At 41.3% G+C, this 20,384-nt stretch overlaps 1 protein-coding gene and 1 non-coding gene across 5 annotated transcripts in view; both read left to right on the top strand.

Annotated features, from left to right (window-relative positions):
• The window catches only part of LOC124777373 (nucleoside diphosphate-linked moiety X motif 6), a 110,612-nt gene that overhangs the window by 53,979 nt on the left and 36,249 nt on the right, over positions 1-20,384 (top strand). For all 4 annotated transcript variants that reach the window (XM_047252758.1, XM_047252761.1, XM_047252757.1 and 1 more), the window contains 2 exons: positions 4,868-4,959; positions 13,305-13,515. In XM_047252758.1, coding sequence (XP_047108714.1) covers positions 4,868-4,959; positions 13,305-13,515 — 303 coding nt within the window. The remainder of the gene's footprint in view (positions 1-4,867; positions 4,960-13,304; positions 13,516-20,384) is intronic.
• On the top strand, positions 1,811-1,884 carry Trnat-ugu. Its single transcript has one exon. It is a non-coding gene; the product is annotated as a tRNA-Thr (tRNA).

The following is a 20,384-nucleotide window of genomic DNA, read 5'->3' as shown; positions in this document are numbered from 1 at the left end:
ATCGAATAGCCAGATGACTGAATTTGCTGGTTTATGACATGATCAGTTAGTACATATAAAACATTGTGACCAAGAAATTTGTGTTTAGACTATTGCCATATGTCTTGTATCAATACACCTGACATAATACACTGATGAGGCAAAACTTTATAACTAACTGCTTAATAGTGTGTTTTGAACCGCAGTTCAGGAGGGATTAAGCATGGCATGGATTTGACAAGTCCTTGGTACATTTCCAGAGATATATGACTCTAGATGTGTTTGCATAGGTCATATCATAAATTATGAGTGAGGGATTTGTGGATGCAGAGCTGGCACCTGAGAGTGTCACAGGTGCATTTCATCAGGTTCAGATCAGTCAAATTTGCTGGCAAAGATAGTGAGTTCTCTATCATGATCATCAGACCACTGTAGTACCATTCTGGCATTGTGACAAGGCCAGTTATCTTGCTGGAAGATGCTGTCGCCATTGAGGGAAACATAAAGCTTGAAGGGAGGCAGATGATACGCAATAATGTGCGTGTAGTCCACAGCTGTCATGGTGCCTTTGATTACTACTGCAGGTCCCGTGGAAGCCTAGGTGAAGGTCCCTCATAACATGAAACTGCCCCTGCCAGCCTGTGTCTGCCTGGGTGATGGCGTATCCTGACACACCCGTTTATCTGGTGTAACCAGAAATGTGATTCATCAGGCTAGGTGACATGTTTCCATTGTTCCACAGTCCCATCTGGAAGATCCTGCACCCTCTGCAATCATAATTGATGATGATGATGTTGATGCAAACACATAAATGTTGTCTGCTGTGGAGCACTAAACAGTGTGTTATAAACACTTGTGTTTGTATAAGCACCAAACTCTGTTGTCATATCTGCCACAGACCACCACCTACCCTTCTTCGGAGAGAGACTAGCCTCCAACCCACAGGTTCTGTGATGAGGTGTAGACATCCAACACCTTGTCTGCTAATGGCTTCACTCTCCTTCAACCACTTTGATTAGCTGCTTGTGACAGTAGCATGCAAACAGCTGACCAGCTTCACCATTTATGAGATGCTTGTTCCAGGACCTGGGCCAAAATGATCTGTACTTTGTCAGAGTCACTTATGTCAGTGGATTTCTCCATTTGCGGCTCCTATCATTGTTGAAATGATTCTTCATTCGGCTCTGCTCCTCTTATTTACTTCTTTAACTCATCACCTTCCTGCAGCGCCATCAGGTGCATTCAGTCTCATGGTGGGCAGTGGTCTCAGTGTCTTGGGTCATCAGTTTAGGTCTCTCTGAACACTGATAATTAATTGAAACCCTCAGCTGCCGACAGGTGTTGTTGATATACCTCGATGGGGACAGCTGAAAATATGTTCCCCGACTGGGACTCGAACCCGGGATCTCCTGCTTACGTGGCAGATGCTCTATCAATCTGCATGCTTCCCATGAGACCCTCATTCCCAACTGTCCACAATCTACATACGTAATGTTCCTAATAGATATTTGCCCATCCATTCATTACTCGCACCCACTAAGGTGATGATTCCCGTAAGAGTTCGGGCAACCTGCGCACATTCACACAGATGGAGGTCAATGGCCGGGTAGCCTTTCAACTATATATGAAGATAGTAACTGTTCCCGAGTGTGAATATGCACAGGTTTCCCGAACTCTTATGGGAATCGTCACCTTAGTGGGCGCAAGTAATGAGTGGATGGGCAAATATCTATTAGGAACATTACATAGGTAGATTGTGGACAGTTGGGAATGTGGGTTTCACGGGAAGCGTGCAAGGGATAAGTCCCTGCAGTCATGCTATTCATCTGTGTCCTCGGTGGCTCAGATGGATAGAGCGTCTGCCATGTAAGCAGGAGATCCCGGGTTCAAGTCCCGGTCGGAGAACACATTTTCAGCTGTTCCCATCGAGGTATGTTAACAACACCTGTCGGCAGCTGAGGGTTTCAATTAATTATCATTTATTCTAGAAAAGCTGCACGGTCAATGGTATCTGTTCTTTCGGGAACAGTTACTATCTTCATATATCTCTGAACACTGCCTAGAACCACAATGATACCCTTGGGAGCACTTACATGACCAACATCTACTTCTGGTATTTATATCTTTCTGCCCTCAGTTAATAAATTACAACTCATGCAGATATATGTTTCAGGCACACTGTTTAGAACTTTGTACAAAATTTTGATCTCTTAAGTTTAAATAGAAAGGTACAGTGTAGTTTTCTTCAGCAATTATATGATTTGAGTTTGTTTGTGTGGAGTCTTTGGCAGAAGAAAGTGCTAACCTGCAGGAGTAATACAAAAAATAAGGAAATGGCAGACACTCGCCTATAGTGGAGCGATGCATGGAGCACAGAAACACATAACACATAACAGAAAACAGCATTCACAATAGCTCTTTTTCTAGCAATAGCACACACATTTACATGCACACAACCACACAGACACCCAAAACCGCAGCCCATGGCCACGGCAAGAGTGTATTTCAAGGTATGACATTTTAAATGTTTGAATAAATTCAAAGATAAAACCACAAATACAGTAGGATAAAGCAGTTCATGTAATAGGCAGGACTACTTAAAGGTACATATTGAGCTTCTTGTTCTGAGCTTGCAAAGAACTTGGAAATAAATGATCAGACTAATCTTCAGTAAATGGAAGATTAGGTCTTTCTTCCAATGACCCATTCATTTGTCACCAAGAATGATGGTATGTCTTGAAATCCCTCCAGACTATTAATGGATCACTCAATATAAATATACTTACATCCAGCAAGGTCGCTAGCACAGCACGGTAGGATACATCTGCCAGCACAAGTTCACATGTCAAAACACCCGTGGCAGATTTAAGGCTGCTAGGGGCCACCATGGCCTCACTTGTCTGCCAGCTGATATTTCTAGTAAGCTCTCTGGTGGATCTATAGATGACAACCATGCACCACACGGTTTTCTCCTGGGCACTGATTTACGACATTGTTACCTACTAATGACATTTGGTTAGCGCAAGGATTCGGCTGTCTGCCTAACGCGGTACAATCTTCGTGCACCACTCAAACAAACCTTGAGTTTTCAGTGAACAAACTGATGACATAGGAGTGCACCAAAAATGTGGTTTGTATCCAAGCATTTCCCAGTCAAACCTGCAAACAGTGTTCTCCACCACTGGCTTGTGAGTTATTTAACAATCATTGAGAGTACCGTGTTCACCTTGAGGTATTTACATCCAGAAGCGTTTTGTTGTTCGCATTTCCGGAAGTGTCAGGAACTGTTAATTTCTGTGATTTGACTGTAAATAATCTGTGCCTAATAAAATCTGTGTTGTTGAAGAAACAAACGTACAACAGTATGTGCAAGTGTACATGAAAACTTTGAAGCCTATCTTTACATGTAAATTCCATTTTAGTTCATGTGTCATACTCCTTGAAATTCCTCTTTTCTGAATATATTATGATCAACTTATTTCATTTACTATTTTGTGTTTACTGTATGTTTTATATACAAGGTGTACAACTTTGCTTCCGCTGTTTGCCAATAGGTGGCGACAACGGTAAGTATCGGTTGAAAGAAACAGATCGCAGATTTGAGGCAGTTAGCTTGGACCTCGGTCAACATAACCTCATTCAAACATTAGTCAATATGTATCTGGATCATAAAGGTGTTCTTGACTGAAGATGTCAGTTTACAACCCTAATTATCGTCATTTGTGGGAGGTGTTACTGATTTGTTTCAATATGAAGAAAACAGTGGCTGAGTCTCAATGAATGTTCTCAAGTACGTATGGTAAGGATGCTATTACTGAAAGAACATGTCATGAGTGGTTTCAACGCTTCAATAATGATGATTTTAATGTCATAGACTGGCATAGTGGTGGAAGAGAGAATGTTTTCGAAGATGAAGAATTGGAGACATTGCTGAGTGAAGACTCTCATCAAACTCAAGAAGAATTGGCACGTATAGTGAGAGTGACACAGCAAGCCATTTCAAAATGTCTCAAGGCTATGGGCATGATTCAGTAAGAAGGAACTTGGGTCCCTTGTGAGCTAAAAGCAAGAGACATTGAACGGCATTTGTGTGTTTGTGAATAGTTGCTTCAGAGGCAAAAACAGAAGGGATTTCTGCATCGCATTATAGGTTCATTCTGATAACCATTAACACAAAAAATCATGGGCATATGCTGGCCATGCTTCCACGTCAATGGCCAAACCAAATATTTACAGCTCCAAGATCATGTCTGCATTTGGTGGGACCAGCTCGGCGTTGTGTACTATGAGGTGTTAAAACCAAGTGAAACAATCACAGGTGCTCATAATCGAACGCAATTAATGTGTCTGAGCAGAGCATTAAAAGACAAGTGGCTGCAATACAGTGAGAGGCACAATAAAATGATTTTGCAGCACGACAACGCTCAACCCCACGTTGAAAAGAGGTCAAAACGTACTTGGAGATGTTAAAATGGGAAGTCCTACCCCACCCGCCATATTCTCCAGACATTGCTCCCTCTGACTATCACCTGTTCAGATCAGTGGCACATGGCTTGGCTGACCAGCACTTCCGATCTCATGAAGAAGTCACAAATTGGATCGATTCGTGGATCGCTTCAAAAGATGAATAATTTTTTCGGCGTGGGATTCGTACACTGCCCAAAAGATGAGAGAAAGTAGTGGCCAGCAATGGAAAATACTTTGAATGATACGTGTGTAGCCAATTTGTTTTATTAAAGCCTCAGATGTTTGGGAAAAAATGGTGGAAGCAAAGATGTACACCTTGTAGCAATTTTTTTTCCATCTGCCATTCTGACACTTCTTGTATGTCACTTGTTTCCTTAAGGATAGTTGTTTACTTATTCAAATTACTTTTGTTTTCATTTAGAGTCCATTGAACACTGGTCAGAACAGAATGTTCGAGCAGTCTGGTTCAGAGTAGCCTTACATCATGCAGAGTGGATTCCAGTGTTAGCAAAGGTATGTACTAATTGTTCTCATTCAATAAATACTATATTTTTGCTCTTGCATAGTTATATATTTCCTTATTATTGATTACTTGATAAAACTAGGATGTATGGAAACAGTTTAACTTGCTTGTTAGATTTTTCAACACTTCTGATTGAATATCACAGTACACATTTTTGAAACTAGTGCATAATCTACAGTTTGCCACTCTGTGTGTATATTTTATTGGCAGTAGGTAAGCGCTGCATTTTTATGACATACAGTAGATCATACTGTGGAGTTCTCTGCGAAGGCAGGTCACTGCTTACCAAACTGAAGAGAGCAGCAGCCAGGCTAAGTATATTATAATCTGTCATATTACCTTGCTGTTTCTCAGAGCTGAGGAGCATGCCTCCCCTCCCTGTCCCCCATTTCACTCTCTCTCTCTCTCTCTCTCTCTCTCTCTCTCTCTCTCTCTGTGTGTGTGTGTGTGTGTGTGTGTGTGTGAGAGAGAGGTGAGAGAGAGAGAGAGAGAGAGAGAGAGAGAGAGAGAGAGAGAGACTGTTGTTTCCTGACATATCTACATACTACAGCATGCGATGTTAGTGATAGGAGAAAACTGGAAGGGGTGTAGGGTGCTGACAGAGAGAAAGAGGATGGGAGGGCAATGTGGAACTTTAATAGATGGGTGGAGGGGAGGATATGGAACCACTAAGAAAAAGTTTGAGAAAAAAGAAGAGTGTAGGGGAAAGTAAAGTTTCCATTGAACTAGAAGGAAATAAATAGACAAGTAAAGCGTACATTCAGTGATATAAGTGTGGTAGAAAAATGACTGAGGATTGTGAGACTAGTCTGGAGGAAGCTGGATGTAATGAAATGCAAAGTGGGAGGGAGGAGATTTGGAGACCAGGGCTAACAGATGTTGACAACAGGAGAGTTGTGTGAATGAAGAATCTCTTTTGGGAGTAGAGCTCATGATATGGCAGAGGATCCAGATGTTATAGGTTGTGATGCAACCATTGAAGTCAGTCACACTATATTGCACATCATGTTCTGCAGCTAGGTGGTCTAGTTGGCACTTGGTCAGTGTGTTAATGGTGTTATCCACATAGAAAGCTGCATAGTGGTCACAGCTAAGTTGATGTAAAATGTGACACTTTTCTGTCTCTACGAGGGTAGGAAGTGCCAGTGACAAGGCCCGAGTAGACTTGGATAGGCAGAAATATAGGACAGGTTGTGTGCCTGCTTTCTCAGGGATATGAGCCATGGGGCAAGTAGTAGGGAGTAGGAAAGATGTCAAGACAAGCAAGGGTATATCATAGGTTTGGTGGGTGGTGAAATATTACTTTTGGCTGGATGAAAAGTATGGTGTGAGTGACATTGCTTGTTTCAACTGGACCACCCATTTGCTGCAACATAATTTGGTTCATTTCAACCCCCTGGAGTTTTACCAGTCAATGCAGCTTTTCTTAAATGTGAAGGTGGAAACTCTCCCTAAAGCATATCCTCATTAATGCAACCTTCTCAAGTATTAATCTCAATTAGCCCTGAGTACCATCTGCCTCCACCCATCATCACATAGTCATCTCATTCCCATTCTCCTGCTCTGAAGGCAGCCTGATAATCCCCCAGTTACTTATCCACCAAGGCCTGGCTCACCAATTGTAACTTCGCATTCTCCACCTCCACTTTGTACTCTCCTTTTCTCTCCTTTTTCTTGGTGTTTCTTGTTTCTACCAGTCATCTCTATCCTTTCCTCTGCACACACTAGCATGATCTTTCCTATCCCCCCCCCCCCCCTCCTCCCTGTTCTGTTGGCCCATCTGCCTACTGCACATCTCTTCCATTTCCCCACCAATCTCCTCAGGCAAGGTCACTATGTGTCACTGTCTGGTAGCAGCATTGTGACACAACAGTGGCTTTGTGTTTTATATCAATCTTCAACATATAGAAGTGAGGACAAGCATTGGGTCACTGTGGCTGACATCACTTTTGTCAGCAGCTACTGCAGTATATTCAGGAAGTAGTTGTAGCTACATTATCATGATTCTGTCATTGGGTAGTCATGAAGCCAAACCATTTCCTGTAGAACCTCATAAAGGTAAAGCTACTTTCAGTCAGGATGACGTTAAACAAGAACTATATGGAATTGCTTTTGGAACTTGGTACTCCTGCAGTCACCAAAAGGGAGCAGAAAAAGTTGGATGAAATAGAATGTGTCAAAAATTTCATAGTAAAGTCAGTCAGCACCCCAGGTCAAGGGAGACACAACAGAGCTAAACAAGATAGACATCAACAATGAATTGTCAGCAGTAGGTGAAATCAGGAAACGTGAGAAGGTATAGATCATAGAAAGGACAATCAGCAACAGAGAGATAAGCTTGGACGAGAAAAGAATTATTCAAAATAGAAATGAGATATAAAACATGAAGTACAAGAACATATTGAGAAAAAACAAAATGGAATTATAATTTTGAAAATTCATTGATTGCACATGTTCTCTTAGCAAACTGTTTAGAGGTATGTGGACTTGGTGGGAAATAATTTTCAACTAGTGCTCCATTAGGTAAGAGAGTGAACACGTTATTTCAAGTATTTCTTTGAGTATTAGTCATCCCTAGTGAATTGACCACAATAGTTGATCATTAGAACCAAAATAAATTAATACTGTTTTGTAGAGGATATGTTAAAGACTCGAGGTTACAATAGTTAAAAAACAACAGGAGATGACAGTGGTGGTTTCAGTACTAACACTGCTATAGCTGCCTCACATAAGCTGTACCCATTGCTGCACAGAGAACAGGAAGATCTGCTCTAGATGGCTGTCTGATTATAACAAATTTAATTAAAACCTTTGGAGTTTATGTTACATTACGTAAGTTGTGTTCTGTGGCTCCCACAGAAGCATTCTCTGGGATGTGGAAAGAAGTAAAAGATGTACATTACTTTGATTTAAGAAATATACAGTGAAATGACTTTACATTGTTGTATTACAATCCTAATTATACATTAAGCAAAACCATTAAATTTAAGACTTTTAATTAAGCTTAATTAATAAAAGCATCAGAAAGTTTTAAAAAAGCGTATTTGTACCATCATCTGTACAATTGTATATTCACTCGTAATAGTTTCGATTATTACAGTCTTCTCCACAGGAGAAAAAAAGTGTACATCAATAGATAAAACATACATTTATGTCAAATATGTCCCAGCCAAATGTAGAACATATAAGATTGTCACAACAGTTTGTCTTAATGCAGTCCATATAAATGTGTTGTGCCTTGGCACAATTACAGTAGTGCACATTTGGTGATAACTCCACACAGTAGTGGTTGGCATTCCTACCATGTAGCTGTTCAGAGGTGGACAGTTTCCGCTGACATGCAGTGATTGGAGCTCTTGCAGTGACTGGCCCCCGACTGCATGTTATACTATGTGATCAAAAGTATTTGGATCTCCCCCCCCCCCCCCTGCCCTCCCAAAAAAAAAAAAAAAACCATACGTCATACGTTTCTTATATTAGGTGCATTATGCTGCCACCTACTGCCAGGTATTTCATATCAGCGATCGATCTCAGTAGTCATTAGATATCGTGAGAGAGCAGAATGGGGCACTCTGCAGAACTCATGTACTTCGAACATGGTCAGGTGATTGGGTGTCACCAGATTTCTACACTCCTAAACATCCCTAGGTCCACTGTTTCCAATGTGATAGTGAAGTGGAAACATGAAGGGAAAGGATATGTACAGCACATGATCGAGCACCTGCTTATAATGTACAGCCTGTGGCAGAATGGTTACATGACAATAACATCCCTGTGATGGACTGGCCTGCACAGAGTCCTGACCTGAGTCCTTTAGAACACCTTTGGGATGTTTTGGAACGCCAACTTCGTGCCACGCCTCACTGACCGATATCAATACCTCTCCGCAGTGCGGCACTCCGTGAAGAGTGGGCTGCCATTCCCCAAGAAGCCTTCCAGCACCTGATTGAACATATGCCTGTGGGAGTAGAAGCTGTCATCAAGGCTAAGGGTGGGCCGACATCCAGCATTACCGATGGAGGGCGCCCTGAACTTGTAAAACATTTTCAGCCAGGTGTCGAGATAGTTTTGATCACATAGTGTAGGTATTACCAAGTACAGTAACTTCATAACCTAAAGATGGGATTTTAAAATCCTGACTAGTCATGGTTTGAATAAATATTAGAACAACTGAAGCGGATCTCTCTAAATCTACTGTCAGACCTATTAGTTGCGAGCGTCCTACATACCAAATTTTGTGCAGTCTCAAATGTAGCTTCAATTTCTATCTTGGTGGATTTGAGCATCTTGTCTATTGTGACAAATATGCCTCTTCTATTTCCCATTAGCCTATCCCTTTGATATACCATAAATTTTTTGCAAAAATCTCACTGCTGTTGGCTTTAACCAACGTATGCCACAGACAACTGTGACACACTACCAGGCTTCATCAAAGTATTTGGTACCATCAGTTTTGACACGAAGCATATAAAAATTCAACAGCAAAAAGTTGTGGATGGTTTGCTGAAAGATTCTGAAAGTCACATGACAAACAAAAAGCAGGCTGTTACCTGTGGGGTGGAAAAGCATTATGGAAGAAAGTTGTCTCAAAGAGTGCCACAAGATGTGCCTTCGGCCCACTGTTTTTCCTTATGTCAGTGACATCTCATTGGTAATGTCCTGAAAATTTTGTTTCTGTGCTAATGACTCCAGCTTTACTGAACTACGTGACCTGTAGAAATCAGCAGTGCTATCATCCACATGACGAATGACCTGCCTTCATTGCTGTGGTAGGTACAGAACCGGGGCCTAAAACTATCTGCACAGAAGTCACAAGTAATGAATGATTTGGGAATAAAGGAGACGACTCAGTGAAAGGCAGAAACGCTGCGTCATCAATAGGTACACAAGCAAAGGGTACAGAGCTGTGCTAGCTTTCGGAATGAACTTCCTTTTTCAAGCTTGTAGGAAAACACACACACACACACACACACACACACACACACACACACACACACACACTCCCACTCACTCACATGCACACGTCTGTCTCCCTAAATTGTGCTCAGTTGGCTGCCAGCTCTTTCCTGGCCCACAGTAAGTGCACTGGGGGAAAAAACACACACACACACACACACACTCTCCCACTCACTCACATGCACACGTCTGTCTCCCTAAATTGTGCTCAGTTGGCTGCCAGCTCTTTCCTGGCCCACAGTAAGTGCACTGTGGTGAGGTGGGAGTGTAGGCTGGGGTGGGGTGGGGTGAGGGATGGAGAGAGATGGGAAGCAGGGAGGGGTTTGGGGCGGAAGCGTCTAGCGGCTTGTGGGTGAGTGGGGAGCCATCTGTGGGCTAGCTAGTGGTGTAGGTAGAGGGGAAAGGTGGCAGATGGACTAGGCTATTGTGGAGATTAGGTGGGTAGCGGAATACCACTTCAGGAGGGGTGGAAGTATCTTGGGTAGGATGTCCCTCATACCTGCTCACAAGTCACAAGTAAATTTAGTATCTCGTAACAGCTTATTCATTCCTGAATTCTGTGAACACGTGCCCCTATTCTTCTTATTGGTGCTGCAATACTGTATCAGAAAATCCTGAAGAATCTGGATATAAGTTTGGATGAGTAAATTAGGTGGCAAAGCAGTGTCACTATGTGCAGGAAAACTTCTACTTGTCTCTAAGTCCCCAAAAAAATTATAAACATATTTTCACAGAATGTGAAATGAAACTTGTGCAGCTACTTATTCTACAGAAAATCCACTATTGCGTTGTAGTCCAACATAACACAAAGAGTGAAAATTCTAACAGTTACAACTAACAATGAATGCTTGTGGATATTATGACTTCAACATCAGCTTGTTTGATTGTGTCATGCCCTCATATTCCAGTTATGACGGTTGTTAGCAGATGAGTTAGAGGCTACCATATGCTGTGTGTACTTTATCTCCTTCTCAGTGTGTATGTCACTTAGTTTTATGGATCAACTACCTATCATTTTATTATAATCTCAATAATGGAAGTTACATAGTATCCCATTCTTGCATCTGTTTTTTCATATATAAAATATATATTTTGCTGTATAAATATCATACAATAGAAATCAATGTAATATACCCGAAGAGATAATAGAAACCAAAGTACCTGTATCTAAACAACAGCAAATAACCTTTGTTTTTGGTCTATAAAAAGTATAACGTTATAAAGGTTGAGCTCTCTCTCTCTCTCTCTCTCTCTCTCTCTCTCTCTCTCTCTTTGTGTGTGTGTGTGTGTGTGTGTGTGTGTGTGTGTGTGTGTGTGTGTGTGTGTGTGTGGGGCTTTGACCCTGACTGTGAAGCTGATTAACTCTTGTATTGTCTTGGGTGTCATCCTTTGTCTAAGTTATTAATATTAGTGAAATAATAATGAAGTTGGTTTGAATGTGTGCTGTGCTACTGATTTAAAGTTACCATCTCCATCAGTACAATGATTTATGAATAAATGTTATGTGGCTGTCTTTCATAAGAGTATCAATTTGTAATATTAACAAAGTAATTGTTGAGTGCCATTTTGTTCCCTTTTCATTTTCTTAGTATTTCTGAAATAGAACCTGGAGAATTTTGTAAAAGAATTCTGATTGCTTTTCAGCTTAAATTCATTTGCATAGATTATCATTTTGTAATTGCATGTGTGCACACTTTCTAAATGATTCAATACCAAACAGATGATGAGCCAAGCTATAAATAAGAATAGTCACTAAAAGTAAACTTCAAGTAAATAAAGACTGTATTAAAATATTAAATGCATATGGAAGCCACTGTACATTGGCTTGAAGCAAAAGCAGAGGGGAACATTATTTTTTTAAAAAAAATCTATTGTTGGCTAATCATCTCAGTGTGAATTGCAATTATAAGAGGGTGGGAACTACAGATTTTGTAGCATACATGACAAACAATAGACCAGCTGTGCCCACCCATAGAACAAAAACATTCACAAGCTTCTTATTCATTATTGATGTCCACCTGGAGCATGCTACCCTGCTCTCTACATGCTGTTTTATGCCTTGTTGCATTTAAGGAAAAGTTGAGGCACTATACTTTGACATCCTCATGATTTTTCCTCCAAAAATTGGTCATATCTGTGTGTCAAACAATGAAGCAAATATGCACTTTTTCTTCCAGTCACCCTTCTTTCTCTCAATCGTGTCATTTCTTTCTTTTTCCTTCTTCTCTTCATTACATGTATCCTGCTATTTCCCCATGTCCTTATATCTCTCCCTTCTCTTTTGCTACATCCATTGCTGCCACAGCCCAGAGTCTACATCTACCTGCCTATAAATTGTCTACTCATGTCGCACAATGAATATAATTATAAAACATGAACATGCTTGATTAGAAGTAAGAGAGGATATGATGGAGCTAACCTTGCCAGGATAAATGTATAATAAAATAAATATAAAAATTTATTTCATCATACACTCTTAATAATTGGCAAGGAAAGAAAGGTGTGGTCGTGGCATATTAGTACAAACCATTCTGCAGCAGTTTGGGAAACCATGAGGATCCAACTTCAGGATGACTGGATCATGTAAGCAAGCTTGTATCTTCTTTACATGTACAGCTCTCATACCTGCCAGTGTATTTTAGTGACTTAACAATTCTACAATCCAGCAACAGTTAATCCAGCCTTATTATAGATGTGTACGCGAGTTTATGGGATAAAATCAGCCATTGCTTTCCAAAAGACCAACCTCAGGATTTATCTTAGGTGATATAACAAAATGTAGGAAACTTGATTCAGGATGACTAGATGATATATGAGACCTGTTTGTCCTGAATGCAAGCTCAGTGTGCTAACCACTTGACAGCTATGCTCAGTCACAATTCCCAGCTATATCTCATAGTTTGATTAAAAGTTACTTCTCTCTAATTTTCATATTTTACAGTGTCTTTCTTTCTGCATATGTATCTGGACTGTCACCCTCAGGAGAAAGGTCATGTCGGAAAATCACATATCCACAGCCTATAAACTGTTTCCATGAAGAATATCTTGGGGCTCAGGTTTGTTTTACTCAAAGTAGATGTCACAGAAATACTGTAAAATCTGAGCTGCAACCCTTGAAGTTATACATCAGCTGTCCTACAAAAGCCAACTTAAACAGTTTCAAGTTACAATATTAAGGGAGGAGTCTAGTAATACATTACAGCCCCTGACAGCGGCTCCTGTGTAGGGACAATGAAGAGAACACTAAACTAATTACAACTTCTCATATATAATGAATCATCTGTTATTTCTGTGTTTTTATTTATATTACTATGAGGTTTTCATTTGTGTTGGGAATATCTTTGAAAAGATTACATGTAAAAAAAAAATGTTGTTTCAGAATGGTTTCGTGTTTCACCATGCAGAACCAATGAGTGTTTCCATGGTCAAGTGGCTGCCAATCACAGAAATATGCAATATTCCTCAATATGCACATACAATGATAGGAGTAGGTGCTGTTGTTGTAAACAAGGACCAAGAACTATTGGTTGTTCGGGAACGCTTTCATACAGTACCTCACTGGAAACTGCCCGGTGGATATTTAGAACCAGGTGTGTACTCTATACTCTTTGGTACTAGTGTTACACAAATTGTAAGGATGTCCTTTACCTTAGGTGCACGGTGTTACTTTTTGAACAAAACTAGTATAGAATACTTATGAGTATGCAATCAGTTTAAATAAGAGCTATCTACATATTTTTATGAAAAAAAATCAAGCATATGATCAAATCTTGGTGTTCAAGAGGCTTAATATTTTGGCAAATGGCAACGTTGTCATCATCAGTTGTGCCAATGAACTAACTGCTGAGAGGCTAGCATGTGTCTCGTGGCACACTCACCTTTTGCAGCCTATGGCAGGACAATGATTGCTTCACTTGAAATTCACATCTTCTGGTGTGTCCAGTGCACAATATACCTGTTGGTGCTGTACCTAGACTTGAGGTCAGATCATTGTTCTTGTAAGGTAGTTCTTTTCCTATTTTAACTGATTTAAGTGAGGGTTCTCACCTTTGTTAGGGTAGTAACTGCTTTTGTTGTTGATTAACCTGTCGTTCACGCATATCACAATCAGCTGTTTTATGGTACCATCCAATAATTCAATATTTTTGCCAGAATCTTTGTATGGTTGTGATTCATCCTGTGTAACTGAAAAATATTGCTCTAGAACTGCAGATTTGCATGGTTTCAGTAATTGAGTATGCTGTTGGTGTTCACAGCAATGTTAAGGTGCACACAGCACCTGCACTATACATGTCATGTTGCACTCACTTGCAGTCTGATATCACTAAGTTCTATAGTCAAAGGACATAATTGATTCAACCATACATAAGAATGGTTACACATAATGACAGAATTGGTAAGCACTAAGCCAAGCACAAACAGTAAAACTGAAAACAGAAAAAACTCAGAAAATCATTGATGCTATGTTTCTCATAAATGCTGGTGCATACAAGGTGTGCAACTTTGCTTCTGCTATTTACTGATCGGTGGCAACAACGGTAAGTAGCGGTCAAAAGAAACAGATCGCAGACATCAGGCAATTAGCTTGGACCTCAGTCAACATAATCTCATTCAAACATTGGTCAATTTGTGTATGCATCATAAAGTTGTTCTAGATTGAAAATGTCAGTTTAGGAGCCAAATTCTCGCCATTTGCAGGGGGTGTTACTGTTTTGTTTCAATACGAAGAAAGCAGCGGCTGAGTCTGATTGAATGCTCTCAAGTACGTGTGATAAGGACGCTATTAGTGAAAGAACGTGTCATGAGTGGTTTCAACACTTCAATAACGGTGATTTTAACGCCGTAGACTGGCATAGTGGTGGAAGAGAGAATGTTTTTGAAGGTGCAGAATTGGAGACATTGCTGAGCGAAGACTCGTGTCAAACTCAAGAAGAATTGACATGATTAGTGGGAGTGACACAGCAAGCCATTTCAAAACGTCTCAAGGCTATGGACATGATTCAGTAAGAAGGAACTTCGGTCCTGTGTGAGCTGAAACCAAGAGACGTTGAACGGCATTTGTGTGTTTGTGAACAGTTGCTTTAGAGGCAAAAACAGAAGGGATTTCTGCATCACATTGTGACTGGGGATGAAAAATGGATTCATTATGATAACCATTAATGCAAAAAATCATGGGGGTATCCCGGCTATGCTTCCACGTCAGTGGCCAAACCGGATATTCATGACTCCAAGATCATGCTCTGCATTTGGTGGGACCATCTTGGTGTGTTGTCTTATGAGGTGTTAAAACCAAGTGAAACAATCACAGGTGCCCATTACCTAATGCAATTAATGCGTTTGAGCAGAGCATTAAAACACAAATGGCCACAATAGAGGCACAATAAAGTGATTTTGCAGCATTACAACGCTTGACCCCATGTTCCAAAAGAGGTGAAAACATACTTGGAAACGTTAAAATGGGAAGTCCTACCCTGCCATATTCTCCAGACATTGCTCCCTCTGACTATCATGTGTTTAGATAAGTGGCACATGGCTTGGCTGACCAACACTTCCGATCTCATGAAGAAGTCACAAATTGGATCGATTCGTGGATCGCTTCAAAAGATGAACAATTTTTTCAACGCAGAATTCGTGCACTGCCTGAAAGGTGGAAGAAAGTAGTGGCCAGCGATGGAAAATACTTTGAATGATATGTGTGTAACCAATTGGTTCATTAAAGCCTCAATTGTTGGGGAGAAAACGGTGGAAGCAAAGTTGTACACCTTTTAATTAAAAAAAAATTGACAGAATTTTAAAGAGAAATGGAATTAGATTGTTCTCTTCCTACCTATGAGGGCATGCTGAAAAGAATGCCTCCAAATTTTTTACGTGAAAACTCGTAAAGTTTTTTGAATAAAACAAACATTATTAACATTCTACATCTCATTTATGTTTCTAAACATAGTCACCCTAGCGATGAAGACATTTCTCCCAATGCGAGACCAGTCTGTTGAGACCATCACTGTATTATGTTAGACTGTGTTGGAGCCACAGCCTCACTTCTGCTTGCATCACTTCATTACTGTCCAAGCGAGCCCTTGAAGGTTTTCTTTAAGTTTTGTAAACCGACAAAAAATGGATGAGGCCAAGTTGGAACCGTCTGGAAGATGATTAACAACAGTGAACCAAAGGCAGCGGATTGTGACAGATGTCACAGTGCTCATGTGTGGTCTGCAGGGTGTATACGCTCCAGGACATCAGGGAATTTTTTCATCCAGAAGAAAACCAGGAAAAACCCAGGAATTTTTAAGAATCCTGGAATTTTTTTTGGTTTAGCTTTTAGTTAATTTTTTGTAGTTTTGACTGGTAAGAACTCATCTATAACAAAGAATTTTACTTTAGCCCATTACTGCAATGTAATATTGCAGCAATAAAACATAAACGAGGAAAAAAATAAAAATAAAATGTAAGTTGCAAAGGAAATGCACCATTTACAGCAATAAAACTCACCGCACATACAAGCGTCTGTGAACAGCAAAATTTGTAGAAGGCTTTAGGGCAAAGACTATGCAATACTTCTTCATAACAACAAGCTCAAACAAGAAATGGGATCAATTCTATGAAACAGTTTTGAGACATTTCAATCATTGTTGCCCAGTTAAAGATGTAAAAAGGACTCTAAAACACATAAAGAAACCAAAGCTGAAACTACCAAGTAGTTTGATTAAACTCAAGCAGAATGTTCATGACCTCTTCTTTCTTTGTAAATCAAAAGAGTATATCATCCTTTGTCTGTTAGGCTCATCGAGCTCGAGGCGCAGGCGTCGGCTCGTAGTGGCGTTGGGGCAACTGTGGTGAGACCTATGCCTACTTCGGTGGCCTTGGAATCACATGGAACCCCTGATGTCGCTGCGTCTTCCAGCAGTGAGCATCTTACCGGTCAGCCATCACTCCAGGGTGAATGGCGGACAGTGGTGGGCTCGCGCGTGCCTGGCCGAAAGGCGAAGGTGGGATCTGGCCGCGTGGCAGCTGCCTTACCCCTTTCCAACAGGTACGGGGTGCTTCCTAGTGGTGATGACATCGTTTCCAAGCCACCACAGGATGCCTCGCCTGTTGGGCCAGTGGCCGATTCTCCGGCAAGGTCCCGACAGTCACAGAGGGCGGGCCTATTAGTTATAGGGAGCTCCAACGTTAGGCGGGTTATGGAGCCCCTCAGGAAAATAGCGGGTAGGTCGGGGAAGAATGCCAGTGTGCACTTGGTGTGCTTGCCGGGGGGTCTCGTCCGTAATGTGGAGGAGGCCCTTCCGGCAGCTATTGAACGCACTGGGTGTGACCGGCTGCAGATAGTAGCACATGTCGGAACGAATGACGCCTGCCGCTTGGGTTCTGAGGCCATCCTTGGTTCCTTCCGGCGGCTGGCTGATTTGGTGAAGACAACCAGCATCGCACGCGGAGTGCAAGCTGAGCTTAATATCTGCAGCATAGTGCCCAGAGTCGATCGCGGTCCTCTGGTTTGGAGCCGTGTGGAGGGTCTAAACCAGAGGCTCAGACGACTGCGACTATAATGGTTGCAAATTCATCGACCTCCGTTATTGGGTGGAGAACTGTAGGGCCCCCCTAGACAGGTCAGGCGTGCACTACACACCGGAAGCAGCTACTAGGGTAGCAGAGTACGTGTGGCGTGCACACGGGGGTTTTTTAGGTTAGAGGGACCCCCCCTTGGGCGAAACGATAAAATACCTGACGGCTTACCAGAGAGGACATTATCATCGTTGATAAAGAACGTCCGTCCGCAGAGACCAAAAACAGGAAAAGTTAACGTAATATTGGTAAACTGCAGGAGTATCCAGGGCAAGGTTCCTGAATTAGTATCTCTTATTGAAGGAAATAGTGCGCATATAGTATTAGGAATGGAAAGTTGGTTAAAACCGGAAGTGAACAGTAACGAAATCCTAGACACAGAATGGAATATATACCGCAAGGATAGGATAAACGCCAATGGTGGAGGAGTATTTATAGCAGTAAAGAATTCAATAATATCCAGTGAAGTTATTAGCGAATGCGAATGTGAAATAATCTGGGTTAAGTTAAGTATCAAAGGTGGGTTAGATATGATAGTCGGATGCTTCTATAGACCACCTGCATCAGCAACCGTAGTAGTTGAGCGCCTCAGAGAGAACCTGCAGAACGTCGTGAAGAAGTTTCGTGATCATACTATTGTAATAGGGGGAGACTTCAATCTACCAGGTATAGAATGGGATAGTCACACAATCAGAACTGGAGCCAGGGACAGAGACTCTTGTGACATTATCCTGACTGCCTTGTCCGAGAATTACTTCGAGCAGATAGTTAGAGAACCAACTCGTGAAGCTAACGTTTTAGACCTCATAGCAACAAATAGACCGGAACTTTTCGACTCCGTGAATGTAGAAGAGGGTATCAGTGATCATAAGTCAGTGGTTGCATCAATGACTACAAGTGTAATAAGAAATGCCAAGAAAGGAAGGAAAATATATTTGCTTAACAAGAGTGATAGGGCACAAATCGCAGAATATCTGAGTGACCACCATCAAACGTTCATTTCTGAGGAAGAGGATGTGGAACAAAAATGGAAAAAATTCAGAAACATCGTCCAGTACGCCTTAGATAAGTTCGTACCGACTAAGGTCCAAAGCGAGGGGAAAGATCCACCGTGGTATAACAATCATGTACGAAAGGTACTACGGAAACAAAGAAAGCTTCATCATAGGTTTAAGAGTAGTCGAATCATAGCTGATAAGGAAAAGCTGAACGAAGCGAAAAAGAGCGTAAAGAGAGCAATGAGAGAAGCATTCAACGAATTAGAACATAAAACATTGGCAAACAATCTAAACAAGAACCCTAAAAAGTTTTGGTCATATGTAAAATCGGTAAGCGGATCTAAATCCCCTATTCAGTCACTCGTTGACCATGATGGCACCGAAACAGAGGATGACCGAAGAAAGGCAGAAATACTGAATTCAGTGTTCCGAAACTGTCTCACTGCGGAAAATCGTAACACGGTCCCTGACTTCAGCCGTCGCACGGACGCCAAAATGGAAAATATTGAAATAAACGATATCGGAATTGAAAAACAACTGCTATCACTTAGTAGCGGAAAAGCATCCAGACCAGACGAGATACCCTTAAGATTCTACAGTGATTATGCTAAAGAACTTGCCCCCTTTCTATCAGCAATTTATCGTAGATCGCTGGAAGAACGTAAAGTACCTAGCGACTGGAAGAAAGCGCAGGTCGTTCCCATTTTCAAGAAGGGTCATAAATCAGATGCGAATAATTATAGGCCTATTTCGCTTACGTCAATCTGTTGTAGAATAATGGAACATGTTTTGTGTTCTCGTATTGTGACGTTCTTAGATAATACAAATCTCCTTCATCATAACCAACATGGATTCCGCAAACAGAGATCATGTGAAACTCAGCTCGCCCTATTTGCCCAAGAAATTCACAGTCCCGTAGACACTGGCGAGCAGATTGATGCCGTATTCCTGGACTTCAGGAAGGCATTTGATACGGTTCCGCACTTACGTTTAGTGAAAAAAATACGAGCTTACGGAATATCGGACCAGGTTTGTGATTGGATTCAGGATTTCCTAGAAGAAAGAACACAACATGTCATTCTTAACGGTTCAAAATCTGCAGATGTAGAGGTAATTTCGGGAGTACCGCAAGGAAGCGTGATAGGACCTTTATTGTTTACAATATACATAAATGACTTAGTTGACAACATCGGTAGCTCCGTGAGGCTATTTGCAGATGACACGGTTGTCTACAAGAAAGTAGCAACATCAGAAGACTCGTACGTACTCCAGGAAGACCTGCAGAGGATTAATGCATGGTGCGACAGCTGGCAGCTTTCCCTAAACGTAGATAAATGTAATATAATGCACATACATAGGGGCAGAAATCCATTCCAGTACGATTATGCCATAGGTGGTAAATCATTGGAAGCGGTAACGACCGTAAAATACTTAGGAGTTACTATCCGGAGCGATCTGAAGTGGAATGATCACATAAAACAAATAGTGGGAAAAGCAGGCGCCAGGTTGAGATTCATAGGAAGAATTCTAAGAAAATGTGACTCATCGACGAAAGAAGTAGCTTACAAAACGCTTGTTCGTCCGATTCTTGAGTATTGCTCATCAGTATGGGACCCTTACCAGGTTGGATTAATAGAAGAGATAGACATGATCCAGCGAAAAGCAGCGCGATTCGTCATGGGGACATTTAGTCAGCGCGAGAGCGTTACGGAGATGCTGAACAAGCTCCAGTGGCGGACACTTCAAGAAAGGCGTTACGCAATACGGAGAGGTTTATTATCGAAATTACGAGAGAGCACATTCCGGGAAGAGATGGGCAACATATTACTACCGCCCACATATATCTCGCGTAATGATCACAACGAAAAGATCCGAGAAATTAGAGCAAATACGGAGACTTA

This window comes from Schistocerca piceifrons, chromosome 2 (genome assembly GCF_021461385.2).
Source record: "Schistocerca piceifrons isolate TAMUIC-IGC-003096 chromosome 2, iqSchPice1.1, whole genome shotgun sequence".
NCBI lineage: Eukaryota > Metazoa > Arthropoda > Insecta > Orthoptera > Acrididae > Schistocerca > Schistocerca piceifrons.
This window is presented reverse-complemented; position numbering and strand designations above follow the sequence as displayed.